The 26754-nt window shown below is 64.3% G+C and overlaps 11 protein-coding genes across 11 annotated transcripts; 8 read left to right on the top strand and 3 right to left on the bottom strand.

Annotated features, from left to right (window-relative positions):
- Window positions 1-1703: 1703 nt before the first annotated feature.
- On the top strand, window positions 1704-2691 carry Q8F55_004783 (uncharacterized protein; the record flags this gene model as incomplete). Its single annotated transcript, XM_069353288.1, has 3 exons — window positions 1704-2266; window positions 2317-2528; window positions 2567-2691. 3 exons carry the CDS (start codon window positions 1704-1706, stop codon window positions 2689-2691), a joined length of 900 nt encoding a protein of 299 aa, XP_069207930.1.
- A 699-nt stretch (window positions 2692-3390) lies between these two features.
- Window positions 3391-4608, top strand: Q8F55_004782 (uncharacterized protein; the record flags this gene model as incomplete). The annotated part of the gene is made up of 4 exons (XM_069353287.1): window positions 3391-4133; window positions 4181-4263; window positions 4314-4375; window positions 4423-4608. The coding sequence occupies 4 exons, from the start codon at window positions 3391-3393 to the stop codon at window positions 4606-4608; spliced, it is 1074 nt and encodes a 357-aa protein (XP_069207929.1).
- A 1211-nt stretch (window positions 4609-5819) lies between these two features.
- Window positions 5820-6877, top strand: Q8F55_004781 (uncharacterized protein; the record flags this gene model as incomplete). The annotated part of the gene is made up of 5 exons (XM_069353286.1): window positions 5820-6394; window positions 6433-6512; window positions 6559-6611; window positions 6657-6720; window positions 6765-6877. 5 exons carry the CDS (start codon window positions 5820-5822, stop codon window positions 6875-6877), a joined length of 885 nt encoding a protein of 294 aa, XP_069207928.1.
- Window positions 6878-7888: 1011 nt separating this feature from the next.
- On the top strand, window positions 7889-8931 carry Q8F55_004780 (uncharacterized protein; the record flags this gene model as incomplete). The annotated part of the gene is made up of 5 exons (XM_069353285.1): window positions 7889-8406; window positions 8453-8532; window positions 8579-8640; window positions 8684-8744; window positions 8783-8931. 5 exons carry the CDS (start codon window positions 7889-7891, stop codon window positions 8929-8931), a joined length of 870 nt encoding a protein of 289 aa, XP_069207927.1.
- An 885-nt stretch (window positions 8932-9816) lies between these two features.
- Window positions 9817-11578, top strand: DIP5_2 (amino acid transporter; the record flags this gene model as incomplete). The annotated part of the gene is made up of 3 exons (XM_069353284.1): window positions 9817-10000; window positions 10036-10123; window positions 10159-11578. The coding sequence occupies 3 exons, from the start codon at window positions 9817-9819 to the stop codon at window positions 11576-11578; spliced, it is 1692 nt and encodes a 563-aa protein (XP_069207926.1).
- Window positions 11579-11728: 150 nt separating this feature from the next.
- On the bottom strand, window positions 11729-13496 carry ALP1 (Basic amino-acid permease; the record flags this gene model as incomplete). The annotated part of the gene is made up of 2 exons (XM_069353283.1): window positions 11729-12998; window positions 13087-13496. The coding sequence occupies 2 exons, from the start codon at window positions 13494-13496 to the stop codon at window positions 11729-11731; spliced, it is 1680 nt and encodes a 559-aa protein (XP_069207925.1).
- Window positions 13497-14988: 1492 nt separating this feature from the next.
- Q8F55_004777 (uncharacterized protein) lies at window positions 14989-16238 on the top strand (the record flags this gene model as incomplete). Its single annotated transcript, XM_069353282.1, has 3 exons — window positions 14989-15254; window positions 15290-15802; window positions 15836-16238. The coding sequence occupies 3 exons, from the start codon at window positions 14989-14991 to the stop codon at window positions 16236-16238; spliced, it is 1182 nt and encodes a 393-aa protein (XP_069207924.1).
- Window positions 16239-16327: 89 nt separating this feature from the next.
- Q8F55_004776 (uncharacterized protein) lies at window positions 16328-17643 on the bottom strand (the record flags this gene model as incomplete). Its single annotated transcript, XM_069353281.1, has 7 exons — window positions 16328-16700; window positions 16738-17048; window positions 17083-17157; window positions 17193-17239; window positions 17275-17361; window positions 17399-17455; window positions 17493-17643. 7 exons carry the CDS (start codon window positions 17641-17643, stop codon window positions 16328-16330), a joined length of 1101 nt encoding a protein of 366 aa, XP_069207923.1.
- Window positions 17644-18093: 450 nt separating this feature from the next.
- Window positions 18094-19623, top strand: Q8F55_004775 (uncharacterized protein; the record flags this gene model as incomplete). Its single annotated transcript, XM_069353280.1, has 1 exon — window positions 18094-19623. One exon carries the CDS (start codon window positions 18094-18096, stop codon window positions 19621-19623), a length of 1530 nt encoding a protein of 509 aa, XP_069207922.1.
- Window positions 19624-20663: 1040 nt separating this feature from the next.
- On the bottom strand, window positions 20664-24249 carry AMS1_3 (Glycoside hydrolase, 38 vacuolar alpha mannosidase; the record flags this gene model as incomplete). The annotated part of the gene is made up of 5 exons (XM_069353279.1): window positions 20664-23372; window positions 23415-23569; window positions 23668-23727; window positions 23771-24041; window positions 24082-24249. 5 exons carry the CDS (start codon window positions 24247-24249, stop codon window positions 20664-20666), a joined length of 3363 nt encoding a protein of 1120 aa, XP_069207921.1.
- A 1746-nt stretch (window positions 24250-25995) lies between these two features.
- OPT6_2 (oligopeptide transporter 6) lies at window positions 25996-26749 on the top strand (the record flags this gene model as incomplete). The annotated part of the gene is made up of 2 exons (XM_069353278.1): window positions 25996-26530; window positions 26568-26749. 2 exons carry the CDS (start codon window positions 25996-25998, stop codon window positions 26747-26749), a joined length of 717 nt encoding a protein of 238 aa, XP_069207920.1.
- Between the last annotated feature and the right edge of the window lie 5 nt (window positions 26750-26754).

Genomic DNA, 26754 nt, shown 5'->3' with positions numbered 1-26754 from the left:
CACAGACTCGCCCGGGGTGCGGTACGGGCGCCGCTCTCGTGCACAGACAACGTGGACGGAAAATCTATGCATGCTGGGAGATCGTGGAGGTGCACGGCCTTGCCGGCCTTGCTTGTTGGCCCACGCGCAAGCCACCTGACAAACACGTGGGCGGGCTCCCCACTCCCAACCTGCAACCTGATGGACATCCCGACTCCCCCAGTACCATGCTTGCAGTTACTCCGTTGGGCCAACGGTGCGCCGACGGTGGCGGCGAGTACGAGCGGCGGCCGCTCGTGCACTCGACAGAATGTGGCATCAAAGGCTCGCCGCAGACCAGGTGATGATCAACACCAACAAGCTAATTGGAATCCTAATCGACTTGCTCCATTTTTAATTCAATTTACCGCCCTCCAAACACCTGCTCTTCTCGCCACAGTCGCATCCATCGAGGCCTCTACAAGTCGAGCTTGCGGCCGCCACGGTCGACGTAACGGCGCGACCGCCTTCACCCGAGGCATGCGTTGTCGTTGACAACCGTCTCAGAATGGCAGTCGCGTTTGCCGGCCCATCTTACGCCGCCGTACCTCGACCTCAAGGTGCAGCTGCAGACAAAGCTGACCGCTGAAACGAGGCCAGCGAGTGCAGGCGTCGAGACCCACCCCTTCACCCCCCGTGGGGCCGGGCGTCGTCCACCAGGGCGAGTAGCCCCGCCCGTCTTGCAGGCACTCCTCGCCATCCGACGCGACCGCGTTGTCAAGGCTACGGCTTCGGCCCAGTTCCGGGCCTGCCCCTGACCCCAGGTTGAGAGTAACTCCACCGGGGCAGCGTGCCTCGCCTCGTCGGGGTGGTAGGTAATGGGATGCAGAATGAGGAGGGCCGGACGGTTTGCTCCCAGGCTCGCTCCCAGTCTCACTGAAACGCGTGAAACGCACTACGAGTTGGTGGCAGGGGGATGCCGGTACCCGGCGCGTCCTCTCGGTCCGTCCTAGCTCCGCAGAGAGAAAAGGACGGACAACACAACGTCCTCCACCCAGGCTGCATCGCTAAGAACTGGACGTGCAGCTTCAAGCAGGTTCCCGGATACGAGGATCACGTCTGGCCGGGATCGAGATCCCCCGGAAAGACTAGCATGTCGTTCGAGTCGGCGCGGCGTACACCTTTGTCAAACCGTCTGGAGAGGCCTGATGGAGCGGCGGGCCTCGGGCGACTCGGTGACGAAACACGAGCAAGGAAGCACACGCTCCCCTTCACACCAAGGTGGTTGACGGCCTTGCAGATGGCGAGAGGAAGCAATCGCGTATGCACGACTCCATCCTCGTCCGACGCGTCGCGTGGTTCGTGCCGGCATTGCCCCGTGTCGGCGTGCCTCACCTAACGAAGTGGGGTAACCCCAACGTCACTTCAACTTCCCCGACCGGGTCACAGCCTCTGATGTTCTTGGCTGCGGCGTCCTCTTCAGACCCACTTGCTCACATCGCGCCGTGAAACGCGATCCCACTACTACTCTTTCCTCGTTGCCGCCAAGGAGGATGTTGCTTCGTCCCCCTCGCTGCCAAGACATATCGCTCGTGTGTTGTCGGCGCTGCCCTCACCATCTGCGACCTACTTAAACCCCGCGATGAGACTCGAGTCCTAGTCCTCAGCTGACCCGGAGTCCGCCCCAACCCACTCGTACTGTTCTACCCGCTGACCTGGTGTCACCCCTCACACTCGTTCTCACAATGAAGTTCTCCCCGCTCGTCCTCCTCGCCCTCGCCACTGTGGTGAGCGCGGCGCCGAACAAGTGCCGCCCCAACAAGACCTCGAGCGCGGGCGCCGGTGCCGGCACCGGCGCGCCCACTGCCAACGGTGCCGTGTCCTCGGACGTGACTGGCACGCCCACCGGCTCGCCCTCGGCCGGCTCCAGCGCGTCGCCCGCCCCCGTCAGCACCGGCACTGGCAGCTCCAACTCGAGCTACGTGCCAGGCAAGACCAAGGACGAGGAGTGGTTCCTCGACCCCAGCGTCACGCCGACCCTCCCGCCGCCGATCGGCAAGGAGGTCGAGGTGACCGAGGTCATCATCCCCGACGGGTCGGTGGGCCTCAACCCCGACGGCGAGATTCCCGCCGACGACCCCATCGCTGAAATCTTCCTCATGCGCTTCAACCAGTGGCGCTCGGTCTGGGGTGCCCCGCCGCTCGTGTGGAACGCGACCCTGGCCGGCATCGCCGTCCAGCACGCCCACAAGTGCGTGTACCAGCACTGGGCTGCTGAGGGTGGCGGCGGTGGATCCGCCCAGGTTCTGTAAGTTGCACGCGGGACTGGGGTGCGAATGAACGAGGCTGACGGCTAAGTGACACCATGGGCGACCGCCGCGGCGGCAAGGGCGTGGACCTGGCCTTCCAGGCCAAGCGCTCGGTCGACCGCTGGCTCCTCGAGGGCAGGGAGTGGAACTACGACACGCACGCTGCCAACCCCGGCAAGGAAGTCGGCCACTGGCATATCAGCACCGACCCACTCAACACCCAGATCGGCTGTGGCTGGCGCGACTGCGGCGTTGTCTACTGTGCGTTTCGAGTCGCTTTTGTCATGCTGACCGTACAGGCGACTTCCACAAGGACTGGACCAAGATCTTCTCCGAGTCTGTGCCCGAGTACAAGGAGCATGTGCGGCCCCGCATCGAGATCCCGTGGGACGACTACAAGGACCACTTCTGGCAGCGCAAGTAAGCGGCCCCAGAGACGCCTGGCCAGATGCGCATGGCCACCTCTGTATTCTTCTTCCGGCGCTCGGTGCTGGCCACCGGCGTCCCTTTCTTTTCGTTCAATACGTCCGCTGGTCGCGGCTTCCGTACACCCGATGCCAAACACGTACCGGCGGCTGTGATCCAACGGCGGGCGGCGGGCGACTTGGCGACGAAACACGAGCAACGATGCACACCGTCACCCCGTCCCCTGCACACGAGGGTGGTTTCTGTGTCCTGCCGACACGAGGGGGTGCTTTGTGCGTCCTGCCGACGGAGAGAGGAAGCAAGCGCGAGCACGCACGACTCCAACGCCATCCGACGCGTCGCGTGGCCGAGCTGCCGGCATGAACCCTGCCGCGTCGCGTTTCCACCCTGCCGACGAGTGGTAACTATGCCCAGGGCTCCGACCTCACGTCAGCTACCAGGTCTGGGCCGCAGACTGGTGGCGCGACTGCTTCTGCTTCTGTGCCGAAACTCAGCTTGTGACCCCGAAACAGCTCCCCCCTCTCGCGTGCGGAAACGATGCTCGTTGCCGCCAAGAAGGAGTGCGTCGTGTTGTGTTGTTTGCAGCGGAGCAGCTGCTCTCGTCGACACGCATGCACATACAAGTACCCAACAAGCGCCTGGTGCTCTTGTTCTTCTTCTTCCAGCTGACCCGGTGTCCGCCTCACACTCTTTCGCCATGAAGTTCTCGCCGCTCGTCCTCCTCGCCCTCGCCACCGCTGTCAGCGCCGCCCCCGCGCCGCCCAAGTGCCGGCCCAAGACCCACGCCGGCAACAGCTCGCCTGCCATCGCCAGCTCGGACGCCTCGGCGAGCTCTACGGCCTCGACCGCCGTGCCATCCAGTGCTGGTCACTCGTCGGCCGCGACCACTGCCGCTAGCTCGCCCGTGGTCTCCGGCAGCCTCAGCTCGAGCGTCGAGGGCACGCCGACCGCCAACAGCACGGTCCCGACCTCCTCGCCGGCCGACGGTGCCGCGTCCTCCTCGGCGGAGGTTACCAGCGCGCCGACGTCCTCGCCCTCGCCCGTGGACAGCTCGACCTCGAGCTCGGCCGCCCCCCTCAGCTCGGGCATCCCCGAGGGCAACGCCAACCCGAACCCGGGCTACAAGCCCCCGAGCACCCTCGACGAGAAGTACTTCCTCGACGAGAGCGTCAAGCCCGTCCTCCCCAAGCCGATCGGCCCTGAGCCCGCGGTGAACAGCATCGTTTTCCCGCCCGGCTCGGTCGGCATCAACCCCGACGGCGCCGTGCCCGCCAGCGACCCCATCGCGCAGACGTTCCTCTCGCGCTTCAACGACTGGCGCTCGGTGTGGGGTGCCCCGCCCCTCACGTGGAACGAGACCTTCTCGGCTACTGCCGTCGACGCGGGCAAGAAGTGCCAGTACCAGCACTTCATGGCGCCCGGTGTCTTCGGCCAGATCATGTATGCCGTCGCTAGCGGGTTGGGTATGACGCTGACCACGCTCGCAGGGACGGCGGCCAGGGCGAGTGGAGCGCCGTCGACTTTGACTACCAGGCCAAGCTCTCAGTCGACCGCTGGATGGTTGAGGGCAGTGAGTCGGCATTGACAGCGACGCCCGGACATGCCGCTGACTGTTCCCAGAGGAGTACGATTACGGCACCCACTCAGCCAAGGCCGGCAAGGACATTGGCCACTGGCAAGCTGTGAGCCTTGACGTCTGGTTTGAGGAGCCTTGCTGACATGCTTGCAGATCACCAACCCCCTGTACACCCAGGTGGGCTGCGGCTGGCGCTCGTGCGGCAACATCTACTGCGACTTCAACCGCGACTTCGAGCGGGAGTGGGCCGAGAAGATCCCCGAGTACAAGGAGCACGTCTACCCCCGTATCGAGGTTCCGTGGGACGACTACAAGGACGCGTTCTGGCAGCGCAGGTAAGGGCCCAGAGGTACCTACTCTCCGTACGCTCCGCCATTCATTCGTCTTGCCCCCCATTCATCTTGCCCTCCGTGCCGGCCACGGACGGCCTTATCTTTCGTCCCATTCATAGATCCACCGCCATGCCAAAAACATGTGACACGGCTTCTGCCATGGTGGGATCTCATCCACTGGTCAGACATCTTGCTCCTGACCATCGCCGGGTGCTGAAGCGAGGCCCGTCAAACATGCCACGACTTGCGAGGAGCGACGTCAAGGTGCTGAAACGCCCGCAACGGATGGCTCCTCCCCCCTCCATGGCCAGATGGGACGGCCAGGTAACTCGGAAGCATGAGTAATTCACACCGGCACGCATGACGCGAACAACACCAATGGACGTGCAGGTCGTCAAGGGCTCGCTCGAGGTGTGACTACCCCGCGCGTGTCGCGTTGGGCCCCCTGTCGAGGGCGACTAACTCCACCCGGCGCGTCGTTCTGCGAGTCAGACGTGCGTCATCAGCAACGGCATGGCCCTTGTCGCCGAAACGCGCTCGCTTCACCAGTCGAGCGCATCACTTGGCTTCGAAGCACAACGCTGCCGATGTGACGGTAACTCCAAACCCCCCGATCCCCCCGCAACTGAAACGGCCCAACCTTCACCAGCAAGTGCGACTCTTCCCCTCCATGGCCAGACAGACTCCCATCGGTCGGGGACCACAGCAGAGTGTGGCCAACCGGCCGGGCGGCAACCTTGTGAGAGTGTGGAACGCGGCGAGATCTGTCGTCCTGGAGACCCAGAAAGACGCGTGATCCCTGGCCCAAACTTTGTCGGCAACGTCACCGAGACGCGTCTGCCGTCACGTCGACTCACGCCGCTCGGCGAGGCCATGCAGCTCGTCGAGTGGCAAACTGTGGTCTTGCACAACACGTCGAGCATGGTCGCCAAGCGACAGGGGGCCCAAAAATAGCTCGCTCGGGCTTGGACTGCAGCTGCTTCGAGGGCATGGTGCTCGGCCGCCTCGGAGACATGCAGCCCTGCTGCCTAGATGCTCGGGATACCTCTGAGCAAAGGGGCCATAGACCTGCTATTCTGCAAGGTATAAGAGAGCTGCCCGCACGAGCTGATCTGGCGCTTCTCTATCCTCATCCGTACCCGAAGAGCCTGGTGTTCTTCAGTCTTCTCCGCCTTTGTTCACTCCTCGACAGACCCGGTGTCTTCCACAGTCGTTACAATGAAGTTCGCCCCCGTTCTACTTCTGGCCCTCGTGTCGGCCGCCACCGCGGCCCCTGCCCCTGCCAAGTGCAGGCCTGCCAAGCACCAAGAGCTCCCATCTGGCAGCGGTGCCGGTGGCTCCCAACCGTCGGACGCTGCGGGTGCCAAGCCCGGCTCGGGCCCTGGCAACAGCACCGAGACGACGACCCCAGTCCCGGGCAAGAACACCAATGCCACGACGGGCGCGCCCGTCGACAACGTCTACCCCCCGGCGCCGGTCACCAACCAGACGTGGTTCACCGACCCGGACGTGGTGCCCACCCTGCCGCCTATCATCGGGCACCACCCCAACGTCACGGGCATTGTGGCGCCCGAGGGCTCGGTGGGCATCAACCCGTCCGGCGGCATCCCCCCGGACGACCCGCTCGCCAAGCTCATGATTGAGCGCATCAACCTCTGGCGCTCGATCTACAAGGCACCCCCGATGACCTGGAACCAGAGTGTGTCGGGCTTCGCCGTCGAGTACGCCAGGCGCTGCAAGTTCCAGCACTTCCTGGGCGACAACGGCAGGACCTGGATGAACGGCGAGGTGCTGTAAGTGTGGTGACTGGCATGGTGCTGACACATCTCAGGATCGGCGGAGGCCCCATCAAGGACGCTGACCTCTCCTGGGGCGTCAAGCGTTGGATCGATGCGTGGATGACCGAGGGCGGTACGTCGACACTGCATGTATGGTCGCAGCCACTGACATAGGACAGAGAAGTGGGACTACAAGGCCCAGAAGGGCGAGGGCACCGGCCACTGGGAGATTGTGAGTAGCCTGCAATTGTGGCAGCCACGCCTTGCTAACGACCAGCTCACCGACCCGCTCCCCAAGATCCAGGTCGGCTGCGGCTGGCAAGAGTGCGGCAACATCTACTGTAAGTCGGCTTGCCCCACATTGGGTGGGTACTAACCGGCCCAGGCGACACCTGGCGCTTCGGGTGGCCCGACGAGCACTACCCCAAGTACGTGGACCACGTCCCTCCCCAGATCGAGGTCCCCTGGAAGGAGTACGAGGACCCGCTCGCCAGCTAAGCTCGTTCGCCCACTCGTCGCCTAGCTACGGCTTGTATCCCTTCGCTGCCCCCCGTGCCGGTCACGGTCGGCTGTTTTACGTTTCACCCCAATGTCAGCTTCATGAGTGCTTGGGCAACGGCCGCTGCAGGTGGCGACGAGAGAGTTGTCGCGGCCTCCAGCCCACCTCGAACTCCACGCTGGAATCGCCCAAGCGAAGTTGTCGAGGCTCGGCGCGTAGAGTAGGGAGGCGTGTTGCCCACGACACGGACGGTCACGGCGAAACACTGACGGCGAAACACTCACGACGACCGAGCGCGGCCAGGCAGCCATGCAGACGCGCAGGCCAGAACCGACGCGACCTCACAAGCTCACATGACGCTTCTCGCCCCTGCAACGCCTCACGCTGCCAGGACCCAGGTCCCCCCGTGGAATACGACTCCACGGCCCAAGTGACGCATAGTGATCATCCGACGCGACGCGTCGTCAAGGTCCCGGATGTCACCGTCGGTCGGCGCGTCGCCCTGACCCAAACATACCCTGCCTGCGGCGACTGCTTGGAGTCCCAGCCCCAGAAGTGGCGGCCGCGTGATGGACACCAAGCCGACGCTTTTGGACTCTGGAACTGCGAGGCAGGCCCGGGATTCGTGGGCCCCGCGCCGCGCCTGACAACGACATGTGTGGACTGCGCCGAGGCGACGCGAAGCTCACCCACCATCTACTGAACCGACGACCTCTACTCAACCCACGACGCGTCGTGTTGTGACAACGGCCTCGGCCTCACTGTTCTCCGTCGCAACAGAGGTCGACCTTGGTCCTGCTGCACGGTGCCGGCCGTCGCATGGCGCTGGAGCCCGCGCGCTCGCCGTCGTCAAGAAAGCACTGTTGACGCTGATGCAGATGGCTATAAATGGCTGCCAAGTACTCACCCACAGCTCCCCACTCACTCATTTCTACTCTGAAGAACCTGGCGTTCTTCACTCCCCTCCGCAGCGCGCTACCCAGACCTGGTGTCTCCCACATTCGTTCACAATGAAGTTCTCCCCCCTCGTCCTCCTCGCCCTCGCCACGGCCGCCAACGCTGCCCCGGCGGCACGCGACAACAGCGGCAAGTGCAGGCCGAAGAGCGACGCTCTGCCCGGCTCGTCCTCCAAGCCGAGCGGCACTGGGTCCCCGAGCACGGCCGCCTCCTCTGCCACGCCCAGCAGCTCCGCCAACTCGACCGACTGCAACATCCCCGAGATCGGCAACCAGTCGTACTTCCTCGACCCGAACGTCGTCGTCCAGATGCCGCCGTCGCGCGGCCTGGACCCCAACGTCACAGAGCTCGTCGTGCCCGAGGGCTCGCTGGGCATCAACCCCGATGGGGGCCTGCCCCCCGACGACCCGATCGCCCTGATCCTCCTCGAGCGCATCAACCAGTTCCGCTCGATCTACAAGGCGCCCCCCATGTTCTGGAACCAGACCATCTCGGGGTACGCCGTCGGCTTCGGCAAGAAGTGTGTCTTTGAGCACTTCATGCAAGGTGACGGTCTCTTTGGCGAGGTCCTGTGAGTCCAGGCTGTCGTCTGTGTGCAGCGGTCTGACTCGTGGCAGGCTCGACTTTGGCCCCCTTGACAAGGCCGACCTGGCTTACCAGGCCAAGCGTTGGATCGATGGTTGGATGATTGAAGGCAGTGAGTAGCTCGAGGCTCGTCGGGGTAACCCACTAACGTATGGTAGAGCAGTGGGACTACAACAACCAGAAGCCGGTTGAGGGTCAAGCGACCGGCCACTGGGAGGTCGTAAGTCAAGCCAGCCAGCTGGGAGCCTCACTAACCGATCTAGCTCACCGACCCCTGGAACAACCAGGTCGGCTGTGGCTGGGCCGCATGCGGCAAGATCTACTGTAAGCGCCGTGTGTTGATTTGAGGCTGACCTCCCCAGGCGATGTAGGAAAGAACTTTACCGACATCTGGGCCCACCAGGTCCCGCAGACCAAGGAGCGCGTGTGGCCGCAGACGTGCGAGAAGATCCCGTGGGCTTGGTACATTGAGCCCAACCAGCCCAACAAGGTGTACCCCGACACTTGGTAGGGGTGTGAGCCGAGCTCGGTCCAGCTTCTTCTTTCCCCGTGCTGGTCACGGGATGGCCCTTTGTTCGCTTGTATGAGCCGCTATGCCAATCACGATGTTTTCGACTGGAGATGAACACCAAGGGCCATGAACAGATGCAGCGCCGTATCTGCCACATTAACCGTCCACGACGTGCCGCGGAAGACGGCCGAGCTGGCCCAGTCTGGCCATTATCCCGAGCCGGCGGGCATCTTACGCCGCCCACCGCTCGTCGCATAGTCCCATGGACGGGAGCTCGGAGGCCGGAGGACAAGCCCGAGCATTCCCCACCTGGACGCGGAGAAAGCCTGCACACTGCTGCGGTGTTGGATGACTGCGCACCGCCAAAAGCGAGTGAAGCGACATGCGTGGCGGAAACACCCGCCTCCACGGGTGGCACTAACGCGGCGCTGGGCGGATGTCGCCGCCTCGGCAGCGAAAAGAGGCAGCACGACTTCAAGGGGTTTACGGAGCCCAGTACCCACCCAGTTCGAACGCCGCATCTTATCCTCGCCTAGATGCCTAGATAGCCAATAGAGATGGTGGGGGCTCTGTATCTCCCTTCCCTTCTCCCATCCCACGCCGACGGAGACACCCAAATGGCACGCCCCCCTCGGCCTTGGTAACATCCGCCTGTCCGTCTACGTCGTCTTGGCGGCCTTTGCTGGGCTACGTATCGTCCATCGGCGTTGAGTGAGTACTGCACACGCAGGGGTAGGGCTCCCGATAGTTGCAGGCTGGGGCGCCATTGGCCCCGGCTGTTCGCCTCTGGGGATCCGTGGCACCCTCACAGGACATTATAAGCTGGGACGGGGCTGACGATTCCAGACCCATCAGCTCCAGCCTGCCCACCAGTCAAACCACACCATGGCCAAGCTCGACTACAGTGACAGGGAGAGCCCGGGCCCCTACGAGGGCGCTAATGAGAAGGCGCTCGCCACCGACTTCACCACGCCCGTCGACGACGGGTCGGTCGCGCCACACGGGGAGGAGACGCACCGCTCGCTCAAGCCCCGTCAGCTCAGCATGATTGCCATTGGAGGCGCTATTGGTACGTGGTTGATTCTGAGGGTGGCTGATGCCCAGGCGCCGGCTTCCTCATTGGCTCGGGCACGTCGCTCGCTCGCTCCGGCCCCGCGTCCATGCTCATCGCATACATCTGCATGGGGTTCTGGTGGGTGGGACGACCTGGTCGCCACTGACGATAAGCTGCTTCTCCGTCATGATTGCGCTGGGCGAAATGTCGACCAAGTTCCCGACCAAGAAGGGCTTCTCAGGCCACGCGACGCGCTGCGTCGACCCCGCGTTCGGCTTTGCGACCGCCCTCATCTACCTGTGCAAGTACCTCATCATCTCGCCCAACCAGCTAGTCGCTGGGGCCCTGATGATCCGGTACTGGAACCACGACATCAACGGCGCCGTGTGGGTGACCATCCTCGGCGCGCTCGTGTTCGGCATCAACCTGCTCGGCGTCAAGTGGTTTGGCGAGGTCGAGTTCTGGCTCAGCCTGTTCAAGATCATCGTGCTCACTGGGCTGATTATCCTCGGGCTCATCATCGACCTCGGCGGCGTGCCGGGCCAGGACCGCATCGGGTTCCGATACTGGAAGAAGGCGGCGTTCAAAAGTTACAAGCTGCCGGGGAAGAAGGGCCAGTTCCTTGGATTCGTGAACGCGCTCGTGCTCGCGCTGCTCGCCTTCATGGGCAGCGAGCTGATTGGGATGACGGTCGGCGAGGCCAAGAACCCGCGCAAGACGATCCCGTCGGCCGTCAAGAAGACGTTCTTCCGCATCGCCTTCTTCTTCGTCTTTGGGACGTTTGTCGTCGGCCTCGTGGCGGACTCGACCTCGCCCCTGCTCGCTGCGGCGGCAGCGAAGGGCTCGGCCGGCGGGGCGTCGGCCTCGCCCTGGGTGGTGGCGATCAAGCTCGCCAACATCAAGGTTCTTCCCGGGCTCATCAACGGCTGCCTGCTCGTGTACACCATCTCGGCGGCCGTTTCCGACCAGTACATTTCGTCGCGCACGCTCTACGGCATGGCAATGGACGGCCACGCGCCCGCCATCTTCAAGTACTGCACACGCCGCGGTGTACCCCTCACGGCCTTTGCCTTCACCGGCTCGTTCATGGGCCTCGCGTACCTGGTCGCCGCCGACTCTGCGCTCAGCATCTTCAACTACTTTGTCAACTCGGTGACCATCTGCGGTGGCTTGTCGTGGATTTCGATCCTCGCCTCGCACATCGGGTTCATGCGCGGCCACAAGGCTCAGAACATCCCCCGGTCGTCCCTGCCCTTCGCCTTCAGGGGCCAGCCGTACATGTCGTACATTGCCCTCATCATGGTCAGCGTGCTCATGCTCTTCAAGGGCTTTGACTCGTTCATGCCCCTCAACAAGTTCAGCACTGCCGGCTACAAGACCTTCATCACCCACTACGTCGGCATCCCGGTCTACATCTTTGGGTACTTTGGGTACAAGATCGCGTACAGGACGAAGATTGTCGACCCCCGTGAGATGGACCTGGTGGCGGGTGGCCGCGAGTTCGACGACGTGGTGGAGGATGACGAGGAGGAGCTGGCGTACAAGGCCCTGCCCTTCAAGGGCAAGGTCGCTTGGCAGATTAAGAACTGGTAGGGGATGTGTGAGTGATTGTATATACAAGGGAATGTCACGTGGTGGCCGGGGTGGTCAAGTCCAGGTATGCAGCCCCTGCTTGCCCATCGCGCGCGCATGTAGATGCAGACAATATTATGAGATACAATGACAAACCCGAGAGGAGAGACCTTAGAAGAGCCAGTTAAGGGCACGCTTGAATTTGCCCTTGGCCGTCTTCTCGTCGTGCTCAATCTCCTCGTCGTTGGCCGTGTAGACGTCGGTGACGAGGTCCATTTCGTCGAGTTTGACCCATTTTGTCTTCTTGATGAGCTTCCAACCGACAAACATGATGGCCATGACGGGGAGCTCGATGTAGAAACTGACAAAGTCGACACCATTGAACTTGGGGCTGAAGCAGGTCCAGCCTTGGACAAGAACAAGGACCGAGTTGAGGATAAGAGCAGCGTACGGGCCCCAGGGGTAGGTCCAGTTCTTGAAGACGAGCATGTGCGTCTTGCCTTGGCGAGCGAGGGCGCGGCGGAAGCGGATAGACGCAAAGCAGATCGAGATCCACGAGAGCTGGTTGGACACACCGACGAGGTTCTGGAGCCAGCTCCAGAGCTGGCCGGCGCCGATGAACGACGACCCGAAGCAGAGAGCAGCGACGATGCCGGTGGCAATGGTGGCAACCCAGGGCACACGCTGCTTGTTGAGGCGGGCAAAGACGCGCGGGGCGTGGCCCTCGGCACCAAGGGTGTAGAGAAGACGGACACCAGCGAACAGAGCGTGGTTACCAGCAGACAGGACCGAAGTGAGGATGACGGCGTTGATGACACTGCCGGCGGCCTTGGTTCCGGTCATCTGGAACACGATGGTGAAGGGCGAGGTGACAACCTTCTTCTCCTTGAGGTGGGGGGTGTTGTACGGGACGTTGAAGCCGATGAGGATAATGCTGACGATGTAGAAGAGGAGAATGCGCCAGAAGACGTTCTTGACGACGCGGGGCATGTTCTTGACGGGGTTCTTGGTCTCTCCGGCCGTGATGGCGATCGACTCGGTACCGCCGTACGCGAACGAGGCCGTGACAAAGACTGATGCGAAGCCACCGATGCCGCCTACGAATGGCGCTTCGCCAATCGTCCAGTTCTTGGCGCCAATGTACTCGTGGTTTGCGTTGGCACCGGCGTTGACGCAGATGCTCAGGATGATGAAGGCGACAATGGCGATGACCTTGATGAGCGAGAGCCAGTACTCGAGCTCGCCGTAGAAGCGCACACCGAGGAGGTTGACGGCGAGCAGGACGGCCCAGAAGATGAGGGACAGGGCCCAGCCGGGGAACTTGTCGGTCCAGTACTGGAGGATGAGCTGCAGGGCGACGAGGTCGGCCGCAGTCGAGACGGCATCGTTGAACCAGTAGTTCCAAGTCAGGGCAAAGCCGAATGCGTCGTCGCAGAAGCGGCTGTGCATGTGTCAGCCGGCATGGAATGTGGTAACAGGGGTGCTCGCGTGCCACCAAGCGGACAGGGGCCGCTGCGCGAAAAACTCACCCAACAAAGGTACAGAACGAGCCAGCGACGGGGATGAAGGTCGACATCTCACCCAGGCTAAGCATGGTGATGTAGACGATGGCGCCGACGATGGCATAGGCAATGACCATTGATGCGGGGCCACCAGTCGCGAGCGATTTGCCCGTTCCGAGGAAGAGACCTGTGCCGATCGTGCCGCCGATGGCAATCATGGACACCTGGCGGGCCGAAAGCGCGCGGTGCAGCTGGTCCGAGTCGCGGGCGGGGACGATTCCGACATGCTCGTGCGGCGGGTCGTTGTTGTACGGGACGCCGGGGTCGCTCTGCTTGTCCTTCTCCTGGTCGCTGGGGTAGGTGGGGTACGAGGCGCCGTAGCCGTAGCTCTGGGCCGGGGCGTTCTTCTCAGCGTCCTGGTCGTACGGGTACGACATGACGGGTAGTGGATGGCGGTGTCGGCGTCGGTGGGAAGAGCTGGTCGCAGCTAACTGCTACTCGGCCTCTTAAAAAGGTATGGCGCCTGAGGAGGTCGATGGCGGCGGCGGCGATCCATCATGCAGCGGACAAGACTGGTGATATCAATCTTTCGGGATGAGCTCATTTTGTAAACCGATGTCGTGCTCAGTGTCGTTCCCTGGTCTTGTGCAGCAGGCAGGGCTGACGGGCTGGCGGGCTGGCGGGTTGGCGGGCTGGGACCGACCCAGCTCAGCAGCATGAGCAGACAGCCAGCAGAGCGGCAGAGCGGCAACTCGACTCAGGCACCAATCACATGCCGCAAGCGAGCCAGGAATGGCCAACACCTGCTCTTGGGGTCAAATTTCTGCAACCGAGGCACCGAGGTTGCTGAATACAAGCTTGTAAGGGTAAGGCGGCCCCCGACAATACAAGCTCTTCTATAGCAAGCTAGTATGTAAGCTCGCTCACGACAGCCGTGCATGCATCAACCTCTTTCTAATGACTCGGTCGAAGCCTCGCTCCCCAGAGTGAAACAGTCAGCTGGTCGAGTCTCACGCAAGAAAGCCACTAGATGTAGCCTTACGCCACTGTCTTGGCTTGGCCCGGCTACTGGGAAATCAGTAATAGCACCAGCCAAGGATGGGCAACCAACGGCGCCGGCACTCTTCGGCGCCGCGCCCGTACGTAGCACTAGAGACGTGTGCGGAATGCAACCATTGCTAGTGTCGTGACAGCAGAGAGTAGTGGCGTGATCCCATGACCCAGGCCGCTCGACGTCGTCGGTGCCTTTGATGATCGCCGCAGCAAGTCGTGTGCACGCCGTGCACAAGGCTACACGGGTACGTCGATCCGGCTGACGGCAGCCATGTTGTGAAGGAGCCACTCGGAGGGTCGGCGCAACGAATGGCAGGTGCGCGCCATGACACCATAGCTCGGCACGCCACCAAGCTCGGTACGATTGGAAACAGGCAGCGTGCAGGATATCGCGGAAACCCACGCCGAGTGCTCGTCCGATTCGCCGGCCGATGCCCTTGGGGCGGCTTGGCGCGTCTCGGACCCGTCGAGCACGACCACAGCACCGAGGTCTACGCACCGCGTCAAGTCCCCACTGTTTGCGAGCAGTCGCCAGCCTGCTCCGAAAGTCACGCAGGACAACGGGTGTGCGCGTCGCGTGTCCGCGCGCGCGGGTGTAAAGCGGCGCCGCGGGCCGCCCGTCAGCTGGAACAGCGGAGTGCACTCTTGCCCATGGCCCAACACGGCTGACTTGAGGCAGAGCTGTGGGTATGTCTCGCGGCCGTCTCTAAATCCAGCATGGACGTCTGCATGCCGCCGCCGATAACGAATAGTGGCAGCGACGTGTGTGAGCGACGTCGACGCCGCGGCCGTCGCTCGTGCGGATGACGCCGGGAGTCGCGTGGGACAGGAGGTCAGACGACCACTTTGAGCTAAACAATACGCACCTCCTCCTCCATGGCCGCGACGAGCACACTGGCCAACCCAGGAGCGTACACCCTCCTCCACCTCAGCGACGCGCAGCGCGCCGCTGCGCTGCGGAAGAACGCTGCATCCTGGACCACGCCCGGCAGCGCCGACGAGCGCGCGTGGCTCGCCGCCGACGCCGTCATCAACGGACACGAGCAGCCGTGGGTGGCCGACCGTGAAGCGGGGTGGGGGTTCGACGCGTTCGCGCTCGTGCACCGCGACGACGAGTCCGAGTTCCTCTCCTACGTCGAGACGTGAGTCTTGCCCAGAGCAACCTGACGAGCGCCAGGTATCGCCGCCCCGCGATCTTCCTCCCGCCCGGCGCGGTGGCCCCGGCGCACACGATATCCTACGGCGTGGCGGGGGTGCACTGCCCGCTTGCGCACCGGAGAAGGGGGTACACGACGCACATGATGCGCCTGCTGCACTACGTCCTCGCGGCGGCGGAGCACCTCCCGCCCTTTCCAAGCGAGTGGGGCGCGCCGCCAGCGGTCGAGGGGTTCCGCGACGCGCGCTTCAGCGTGCTCTACTCTGGTATCGGGAAGGACTTCTACGACCGGTGCCGGCAGGGCGAGGGGCCCGGAAGCTTGCCGGGCTGGGTCGCGGAGAGGGAGCGGTACATGCGCTTCTTTACCGTCGAGTATGGCGACGGTGTGGAGGGGCGCGAGGAGGAGGAGGGGTGGGAGTGGCTCAGCCGGGAGCAGGTCAACGACCTCGCGCCAAAGGTGGCAGAGTACATGGTCTCGGCGCTGGGCAGCGTCGGCAGGGCGGACCGCACGCGCGTCGCCATACTCCCCAGCCGGTGAGTGGGTGCAGGGGCAAGCTGACCCGCCAGCGGCCTGTTCGACATCCATTCGCTGCGGTACATGCTGCAGCCGACGGCCAGGCCGTCGCCGTCGTTCGGGCTCCTGCTCCCCGCTCCGGCGGGCAGCACCGACCGCCCGTTCATCACGTACACGTTCCACGAGCCCGAGCCGCCCGAGCTCCCGCGCGAGCGCCTGATGCTCAACTACGTCCACCGGCCCGAGCTCGTGCCGTTCGCCGCCGTGGTGGCTTCTGCGCGCCGGCAGGGCGCGGGCGCCATCGAGCTGTGGGGAGGGTGGTCGGCGTGGGACGACGCAGGCCAGGGCCTCGGTGTCCGCCTCGAGCCCAGGCTCGAGGACGAGGGTGTGGCGTGTATTGCGCAATACGGGTTCGGCGGGGACGACAAGGTCGAGTGGGAGTGGGCCGAGCAGTGAGTCCGTGGGCTGGGTTGGTCTGACAGGCAGGTATACGTGGTGTTAGGGTGTGCATAGTTCATGGGTTTGTATCATCTAGCACCTGAGGTTTACACGTCAATGAGGTCCCCGGTCGGCGGGTCGCGAGCTGGGGCGGAAGCGGCAGCAGGCGCGGAGCCCGGCGCGGCGTGGTCGTGGCCCGAATGCGCCGCCTCGAGGTCAGCCGCACGCTGCTCGGCGCGGCGAACGCGCTCCTCGGCCGACTCGGCCTCCTCGACCAGGCGGATCTGGCCCTGGCGCTCGAGCTGGCGGTGGAGCACGGCGGCGGCGACGATCGCGAGCGGGTGGAGGACGATGAAGATGATGGTCGTGATGACGAGCGGCGCGGGCTTGCTCATGGCCGTCTCGGGGAGGCCGGGGTTGGTGCGCGGCGTCGAGAAGAGGAGGCAGAAGAGCGAGTAGGTCGCTCCGATGGCGAGGGCACTGGAGAGTGTCAGCCGGCACAAGCACCCCCACTCACTATGAGTTCGAGTAGACCTCCCATGCGATCTGCGGGACGTGGATGGCGATCAAGCCGCCGACACTCTGCCAGGTGTACCTGCCCAGCTCCCTGCGATGCTCGATGACCCAGTCGAGGGCAACACTGCCGCCGTGGAGGAGGTGGAGGTCGAGCAGGATGGCGAGGAAGAGCGACGTCATGCCGTGCACGAGCAGCGCGTTGAGAGGGTGGCGCCACGTCGGGGGGTACTGGATGAGCGTGATGTGGATCGACAGAAGGATCAGCACGTTGATTGTGAGGATGACCTGGGCCGTCTTGAACATCTGCAGCGTCTGGCCGTCAGCACACGCTGCACATGGTACCTACCCAGCAGACAAAGGTGCCCGTGTTGAGCCAGTTGGCCGCCGCAAAGCGCATGCCGACGCCATGGACGAGGACTTCCTGCGTCGTTAGTCGTGCCGTCGACCCCCACGCACCTTGGTCTCGTTGCTGTGGGCGAGGCTCAAGAGGAGGCTGAACGCGACTGTCCGTCAGCAGAAGAACATACACAACTCCCACCCTGCAGCGCGTAAAGGATGCCCCAGTAAATGCCGACGAGGAGGTTGTTGGGGATCAGCAGCGTGGGGTGGAGCAGGCTGATCTCGCCTGTACGTCAGCTCGCTCGCTCGGTACCGCGCCTCACCCATGCCCGGGTGGATGACGAGCGCGCAGATGAGCCCCGTGCCGAGGGACACGAGCACTGCGAGTCAGCGACGCCGCAGGGGGAGGATGCGCACCGGATATTGGGACGGCATTCTGCAGCCGCATGAGCTTGAGCACGCGCTGGAACTGGCCGTAGGTGATGTACGGCTCGTCGTCGCCCGGCGGCGTGCCGTGGATGGACGGCGGGTCGTGCGAGTGCGTGTGCGGCGTTTCGGGGGTGCTCATCGTGCGTGCGCCGTTGGGATGGATGCGGAGGACAAGGAGTGAGAGAAACGAGACGGGGAGGTGTGATGGAGGGCCGGCGGGAGGTGTGGTGCGGCCTGGCTCGCCCTACGTCATGGGGACAGACAGGGTAGGCACGACGCTCCCTCGATGCCTCCCTCGCTCGACAAACAACCTTCTCACCTTCACGGTCATGCCTCTACAATGCCCGCATCATTACAGCTACTGACATTGCATGCCTGATCTGATGATAATGGCCGTGCTGCATGCCCCAGCCACGTCGACAAAATCCCCAAACCAGCCCGCCGCCAGCGCGTCGAGGCGCGATCGCGGCGCGGTGCTGACACCGCCTCCCGCCCCGCTGGTGGGGACAATTAACCCGCGGCAGACAACACAAAAGCCATCGCCAAGCCGCTCTGACTCTCTCATCCTCACAGTCCATCTCTCCAACGCATGACCGCAGTCCTACTCGACCAGCCAGATACCAACACGGGCGAGTCGGTGCGCGACCCGGTGCCGACGTACAGCGCGATCGACTCGCTCGACGACCTCGACAGCCGCGCCGCCGAGCTCGGGTTCCCGCTCACGCGGTACCCCGCCCGTGCTGCTAACACCCCGTTCTGGGACGACACTAACCGCGACCGGGCCAAGATCGTCACCGCGTTCCATGACGCCGTCGAGAAGAAGCAGCACGACGCCGTCGCCCAGTTTGTCGCGCGCGGCATCGTGAGCCCCGACGCGACGCGGTGGGATGGGCCGACCCCGCTCCAAGTCGCCACCACGATGGGCGACGCCAAGCTCGTCCAGCTCCTGGTCAGCCTCGGCGCCGAAGTCAACGCGCTCCACACCGTCCCGACCTACTTTGAGTGCGCGGACGCCGACATCTGGGGCCGGATGCCCGACGACGGCACGGAGACGAGCACGAACTCCAACTTCCCCAAGCGCCACTGGTCATACCAGCTCAGCGGAGAAGAGGCGCCGCGCACAGCGCTTATGATCGCCGCAGCGCGCGGCAACCTCGCCATGACGCGTCTGCTCTTGTCCCTCGGCGCCGACGACGCGGTCACCGCGCCCGACGGCCAGATTGCGCTCCGCCTCGCGGCGTCCAACTCGCACCGCGACATCGTCGACCTTCTCCCTGCCCGACGTGGGGGTGCGCTTCTCCGCTGGAAGGCGAACAACGCGCGCGCGCTCAAGGCGATCGGAAAGGCCCTCCGCAATTGCGGCCTCTTCATCTTCGGCATCCCGTACTACACCGCCCTGCTCGCATACCACGGCACAAAGGACCTGATCGTCAAGCCACTGTACCGCGGCGCCAAGTACGTCTGGAAGGAGCGCCGCGGAATCCTGGCGTCGTGTGCGCGTGGACTGCGCGCGGTCCCACGCCGCGTGTACAAGATGGGCGTCGACGGCAGCCGCGCGGCCGTCTGCCTCGTGAAGCAGGTGCCGAAGTTGGCGGGCGACACCGTGGACGCAGTGGTCTGGTGCGCCGTCAAGACGTGGGGCATCCTCCGCGCCGTGCCAGGCGTGGTGGTCAGCGTGCTCCGTGCCACACCCCGCGCGGTGGGCATCGTCGCCAAGTGGGCCTGGGAAACCGTCAAGGTGCTCGCCGCCGCGCTGGGCAGGGTGCCCGCCGCCATCGTGAGCGCAGCGCACACCGTTGCCGTGGCGATCGGCTCGGCGTTCAAGCGCGTCAACCTCGTGGCGGTCGGTCGCGCGCTCGCGGCGATCCCAAGGGCCGTACTCGAGCTCCCCGCCGTGCTGTGGCGGGCGGTCGTCGCGCTCGGCCACGCGGCGCGCCATGTCCTCAAAGCGCTGTTCGGCGTCGCGGGCGAGGTCGTCTGGGCGATTGGCTGGGTGGTCAACTGGCTCGTCTTTTACCTCCCCAAGCAGATTCTCAAGATCGTGGGCAAGATCCTCGGCACGGTCGGGAACGCGTTCCACGAGATACTCGTCTTCTTCGATCCCAAGCGCATTGGATAGGGCGACGCAGCGACGATGTCGAGTTGTATTTGGGCACCGTGTTTCCTGTATGTATATGGTACGCACAGCTGACCGACTTACTCAAGCTGACAGACTGAGTCAGTGGGGTGGGTGGCCTCCGACACGGTGTTAGGCATCACCGGCGAGGTCGGAAGCACCGAGAATGGCCGAGCCGACTGCCGCGCCGATGCCCCGGGTGCTACATTCACCCAAGCTTCTAACGGCTAACAATGCTACGGAAGTGACTCCCATCTCCCCCAAGTTGACACAAGTTCGCTGCATGTACGTCTGACTGGCTTGACTATCGTCCAGAAGGAAACGCACCAGCTCCGGTGGCGAGGACGGTGATGTGGCAGACCACTCCATACCAATGGCACCATGGACGAAGACGCAAGGAGCCAACACACCGACCCAGCCCCACCCCACGAGAGTGCACACGGCCTTTCCAACCGGTCCACACCACCCCGCGCGGACGACATCGCGCCGCCGGAACGCACCCGCCCAGCGGAGCACAGCGCTCCATTATCGCCTCGACGCGGTCCGCACCCACCCCGATCTTGCGGGCCCGATATAGTCGATTTCCGGAGCTGCCGTCCGTGAGCGTTGCGCCGCGGTGTCCGGGCGCGCGCCGCGTCGGTGTTCAAGAGGCTCTGGGTGTAGCAGGCACAGAGCGGGTGTTGCGCCTCCCGAGAACCTTGCTCGAGGCTCGTGACCGCGGGAGTGACGGCGTCTTCGGTGCGCTCGGGCCGAGTGGTTGTGCGATTTATCGGTACGCTCGAGTTGGGATCGGCGTCTCGGTGGTGGTACAGCGACACTGACGAGACCTCGAGGGTTTCTGAAGTCGAGCTGATGGAACGCTCGACGGTCGTATGTCGACCTGCCGTTGGAGCGAGACTGATGGGTGCTGCCTCGCCGACACTTCACGCACCTGAATGTCGGGTGTTAATGTCCATGCTTGGTCCCCTGTGCCCCTCGACACCGGCACGCACCCCCCGCCGCATCACGCAAGCACATTATCCATAACTACTACACTTTTCTATTTACAGCGTCAGGCGGACCGTCTTGATCTCGAAGCCGCGGAATGGAAGCTTGACGCTCGCCTGCTCGCCCTCGCGCGTGATCTCGAGCTCCTCGACGTGGTCCTCGAGGATGTTGACGACCTCGGCGCGCTTGACGTCGAGGCCGGCGATCTGCAGCGTCGCGTCTGCCGCGCCGCCAAACTGCTCGAACAGGCGCACAATCACGCTCTTGCTGCTCTCCGTGTCGTCCTCGCCGCGCTTGACCGCCTCGAGGGTGACGTTGCGCGCGCCCGCCACGCTGAACGGCGTGCCGTTGAAGTTGGCCACGGGCTTGACGCCCTGGCGCAGCGTGAGGGGCAGGTTGAAGGCCGTCGCGACGGCCGGCACGTCGCTCTCGCCAAACGACCCGACGTGCGGGTAGATGGCAAAGCTGAACGTGTGCTCGCCCATGTCCATGACGGGGTCGGGCATGACCGGGCCTCGCAGGAGCGAGAGGGTCACGATGTTGCCGCGCGCGGCGTAGCCATACCGGCTCTCGTTGATGAGCGCGACGCCGTAGCCCCACTCGGACACGTCGGCGTACTTGTGGCCGCAGACCTCGAACTGGGCCGCGTCCCACGTCGTGTTGCGGTGCGTCGGCCGCTGGAGGACGCCAAACTGCGTGTCGTACGTCGCGACCGGGGCGTGGATCGTGAGCGGGAGCTCGAACTTGAGGAACTCGTGCTTCTGGTGCCAGTCGGCGTGGGCGTCGACGCGGAGGAGCGAGCGGGCGTTGGGCGCCTCGGACGCCGCGACGGCATCAAGCGACAGGTCGAAGGCGAACGTCGAGTCACCGTACTTGAGGTCGGCACGCAGCGTGGCGCGGAGCGGGCCAGCCTCGGAGATGGTCACCTTGTCGAAGGCGAGGTGCGTCGCCTTGTCGAGGTGGAACTCATCGACGTCCCACGCGTCCCAGAAGTTGGGCTGGTCCTCGTAGATGACGAAGCCGGCCGAGGCGTCCTGCGCGATGAGCTGCTTGTTGAGCTTGACGTCGACGATGCTCGTGATGCGGCCGTCGGCGACCGTGACCTTGAGCGATGAGTTGGCGAGCTCGAACGAGTTGGGGCCAGTCTGGGTGGCAGATGCCTTGGCCTCGGTGGTGGACGGCGCCGCGACGTCGCTGCCCTCGCTGGTGGCGAGGAGCGCGAACGCCTTGCCGTCGCCCGACTCCTGGGCGTGCGGGGTGCCGGCCGGGACCGGAACGACCTCGGCACGAGCGTACCCGGGCACAGTGTTGATACCGACGACGTCGCCGACAGCGCCCTTGGCCCCAGCCTTGCCGCCGTACAGCGCAGTGTACGCCTCGTTGATGATCTCGTTGACGTCGGCCTCCAGCTTGGCGTAGATCTCCTGCGTGTCGACGTACACCTCGTGGATGGAGGATCCGGGGAGCACGTCGTGGAACTGGGAGAGCAGGAGGTCCTCCCACGCGGCGTCGATGCGCGCCTTGGGGTAGCTGTAGCCCGGGGCGTAGATGCTCGCGACGGTCGCGGCGTACTCGGCCTCGCGCATGCGGTTCTCGGCCTTGCGGTTGCCCTTCTTGACGTCGGCGCCGGTCGTGTACGTCGCGCGGTGGATCTCGAGGTACAGCTCGCCGTGCCACGAGGGGAGGGTGGCGCCGTTGGCCGTCTCGGCGCGCACGGCGTCGTAGAACTCGTCAAAGCTGCCGCCGTTCTTGATGCGCGGGAGCTCGCCGGCGGCCGCGTTGGTCAGGTTGACGGCGCGCGTGCGGCGCAGTGTCTCGAGCATCTTCTCGGTGGGGCCGCCGCCACCGTCGCCGTGCCCGAAGAGGAGGAGCGACTGCTGCGTCACGGCCGCGTTCTTGTGCTTGACCAGACCCTTGCGCAGCTCCTCGACCTTGGCCTGAGAGCAGTACGTGTCGACGGGCGTCATGTGGGTGAGCACCTGGCTGCCGTCGATGCCGCTCCAGTTGAACGTCGAGTGGGGGAAGTTGTTCGTGTCGTTCCACGACAGCTTCTGCGTGAAGAAGTTTGGGGCACCCGACAGGCGCGAGATCTGCGGCAGCTGCGACGAGTAGCCGAAAGTGTCGGGCAGGACGAACGTCTTGGAGCGCGCGCCAAACTTGGCCTCAAAGTAGCGCTGGCCGTACAGGAACTGGCGGGCAATGGCCTCGCCGGAGGGGAGGTTGGTGTCCATCTCGACCCAGGTCGCGCCGAGGGGCTGGAAGCGGCCCTGCTCGACCTTGGACTGGATGCGCTTCCAGAGCTCGGGGTACAGCTGCTCGACCCACTTGAACTGCTGGGGCTGGGTAGCGCTGAACACGTACTCGGGGTAGCGGTCGATGAGGTCGCACTGGGCCGACCAGGAGCGGCCGGCCTTCTGCTGCGTGACAGAGTAGGGCCAGAGCCACGCCGTGTCGATGTGGCAGTGGCCGATGGCCCAGAGCGTGCCCTCGGTCGACGCGCCCTCGGCCGCGACCGCCTCCTCCCAGTTGGTGCCGAGGACGCGCTCAGCCTTCTTGCGCGCGGCGGCGCAGCTCGCCAGGTCGCCCCGGCGGAACGTGTTGAGCATCTCGTTGGCCGTGTGGTTGGCCACCTGGGCCACGGGCGACTCGGGGCTCAGCGCCTCGCCCAGCTGCACGAGGTAGTCGTAGTCCCAGAGCAGGCGCACCGCGTCCATGTTGGGCACGACGAGGTCGGCCGACTTGAGCTCCCACGACTTCTTGCGGGGCTGGCGGGTCAGTGGTTGGACGAGGCGCGGCGAGCAACTCACGGTTCCGCCAAAGACAGGCGACCAGAGGTTGTCGTTGATGCCGAACATGCCATTGCAGCTCGCCTCGATGTAGTACTCGCCGCGGCCGGCCTTGCGGTCCTTGTCGGGGATGATAAACTCGACTCGGCGATCAAAATTGTGCCCGCCGGTGAGGCCTAGGGCGTCAGTGATCCATGATGGGGCCGGGGGCCCAGATATCGGGAGGGGGTGGCCGCGCGTTGCCCTCGCCCCCCCTCGGCATCTTGGCACTCACCTTGATAAGGGTTACCGTCGACGTCGAACACCATGGCCTCGCCCTCGAGGTCGAACTCGACTGCACTGTCAGTGTGGTCCAGTGGCACCGTGTGGCCACTCACACAGGACACGCTCGGCATCCTTGTACTCGTCTGGGATGGTCACGACGACGTGGAACCAGTGGTTGGACCAGTTGGGGCCAAAGGCGTCGCCCTTCTTGACCGGCTTGTAGGTCTGCTTCTTGGCCTCGGCGAGTCCAGGCTTCTGTGCCGCGCTCAGCGTGGGGTTGCCGCTGTGGGGCACCGTCCAGACGCTGATGTCGACCTGGGGCGCCGAGTCCCACCGGGCCGCGTCGAGCAGAGGCGAGAGGTTGTAGTCCTTGTAGTATCCACCCTCGGGGTGTCAGCCTCCGTTCACCCCACAAGCAACTTACGACCAAGCCGCCCTCGCGAATGCGCTTGTCCCGCGGCCCCGAGAGGCCCTTGTAGCGGGCGTCAAACGACAGCGTGGGGTAGTTTTCCGCCGAGAACTTGCGCTTTCCGCCGCCGTTGGCGACGCCGTCGCCGTTGGCGTGCCCATTCGTGTGCCCGTTCGCCGTCATAATGGATGCTGGGTACGGGGGAGTATACGGGGATGCCCATGGTCGACCCCGGAATCGAGCATATATCGCCCAGCTGCGGGGTGGAGGCCCACATCCCCGGCCCACGCGTCCATCCTCCCCATTGCACGGCCGGCCCGTTGTCGCGGGGCTGTCGGGGCACAGCGCTCCGTGGCTAGATGCATACCTCGGTGTAAGCGGCGCGGTGGTTGGTAAATCCAGGTGGTGAGGAGGATACCAAAGGCTTGGGGGGAGAGGAGTCCACGCGGTGTCAGGAGGCTAGTGGTAGGTCGGTCCGACACGACCGGCCATCCTCTGGTCCGGTGCGTGCGTCATGCCGCATGACGAGGCACGCGACTCATGTTGTGGCGGACGCGTGCGCAGTAAACTCAGCCGGCCTGCAGCGAAGTTGGCGAGCACCGGAGCAACAAACACCGGCGCATCTCACGTTGGCTGCTCGGGTATGCCAGCCTCGCCAACGAGCCCTCGCCGCCGCCGAGTTCCGACAAGGACCGCTGTGTAGGTGGGCTCGATTCGGGGCAGGCGGACGAGAGCGATCCGCGATTAGTTATGGGCGTTTGCAATGGCGTCCACGTTATACGCCTGGATGACATGCAGCCAAGAGTATCCATCGGTTTCCGGGCCGATCCTCTTCGTGCAAGGCCGCAGACGACACCAAAGCGCAGCTCCCCCACCCTCCCCACCCAGCCCGATAGCGGAGCATGAGCGGGGCTCGTGGCTACCTCCACGTTTCCCAAGCTGTCCAGACACTGTTCCCCCCCCTGCCTCCCTGATGGCGATCTGCGGTGACCTTCCATCGCGGACGAGTGACTTCCGGGACCCAGGCAGGTGTGGTCGGAAATCGCGTCGGGCAGAATGACCATTCAGGCTCCCCACCATCACATGCACGCCTACAACAACTCGACTGCGCATCACCCCGGACCTGGATGTACTGTGGATGTACTGCGCGGCGAACGCCTGTCCGTCGCACAGTACTCGCCCAATTACTAAAGCTCGGCGCCGAAGTCGGCGCCGCACCAGCTCAAAGTGCGGCACGCGTCCCTGTGGCGGATGTCGGACAGTGCCTGCGGAGCGGTCACCGACCAAAACACCGTGTCTCAACTCCATTCCACTGCACTAGTCCACAACACTGACAGAACTGAGGCGGGACGAGCACTTCGGCACGCTCTCGGCCGTGCCGAAAGCCAAGGGGACGCAGTTAGACGTCAGCTGAGGGGTCTAAGACGACTGGCGCCGCTTGCCGCTTGTTCCTGGCACTGGCTGCTGTACCTCGGTCGGACAACCTCCTCCGTTTCGGCGTTAGAGATTTGGCCCTGCTCCCAGCACCTCTCGCGACATGCACACGGATAGACAGAAATACATCAGGGCTTCACCACCCGCCGAGACGCGCCGAGGTGACCGAGGTCCTCTGTCCCGCCGCCGTCGCGGTCGGCCCGGTGGCGGACGACGACACTAGGTGGGACCTGGTCGCTCATTCTGCCGCTCATTCTCCAAGCTGCCCCGCTCGTGGTGGGCCTGGCCACTAGACTATCCGCGGATCACCGCGGGGTCCCAGACATCACTCATGCCGATTTATCGCGCTTGTGAAGATGGGAGCCCCGTGACGGTTATGTCGTGTGCGCGGTATAAGTTGGGCGGCCCTTAGCTCAACTTCATGTTCTCCAGTAAGCTGATCAGCAGATCGCAACGAGAGTAGGTGGAACACATCGCGCGAGCTGACTCTAGTTCATGGCAAGCTACCCTGCGCACACCGACATCGAGGTCGACGACTTTGTCGCCGACACGCCTCAGGAGGAGAAGCTGGGCGTCGACCACGTTGAGAACGAGAAGGTCTCGAACCACTCGAGCTCGGTTGAGGATGTGCGCGCCCGAGTGCTGGAGTACTATGGCCGCGGCGGCGGTGACGCCGAGCCGGCGCAGGACATTGACTTCATCTTCGAGAAGGTGCTCGAGATGACCGACGAGCACGCGGTAGAGATCCTCCGCTCGACAATCAAGTACCACTCGGGCGACCCCAACTTCCTCGTCACGACGCTCGAGCACCTCGCGCGCCTCGTCGATGGCCCGCAGGCGGCCGAGCTCTCCCAGGCCGACTGGAGCCTCGAGGTGCGCGCCGAGGCCTGTGCCATCTACTACCACTCGCCGTACCCCGAAGTCCGGTCCGTCACCGACCCGTTCGACGACCCGACTGTGCCGTGCGAGACGTGGCGCGCGTACTTCCTCGGCCTGGTGTTCATGTGCGGCGCGTCGGCGCTCAACACTTGTGAGTTGGTGGTCGCTCGTTCCTACTCACACCCCAGTCTTCTCCCCGCGCCAGCCGTCCATCTCGATCGGGTCCAACGTCCTCCAGCTCCTCCTCGCGCCGACCGGCAAGATCATGGCCCGTGTCCTCCCAGACTGGGGCTTCACGTTCCGCGGCAAGCGCCACTCGCTCAACCCCGGCCCCTGGACCTTCAAGGAGCAGAGTGAGGCATGGGTCTGAGGTAT

Source organism: Vanrija albida (assembly GCF_041260175.1).
Source record: "Vanrija albida strain AlHP1 chromosome Unknown contig_4, whole genome shotgun sequence".
Classification (NCBI taxonomy): domain Eukaryota; kingdom Fungi; phylum Basidiomycota; class Tremellomycetes; order Trichosporonales; family Trichosporonaceae; genus Vanrija; species Vanrija albida.
Note: the sequence above shows the minus strand (reverse complement) of the source record. Positions and strands in the feature narration are given on the sequence as shown.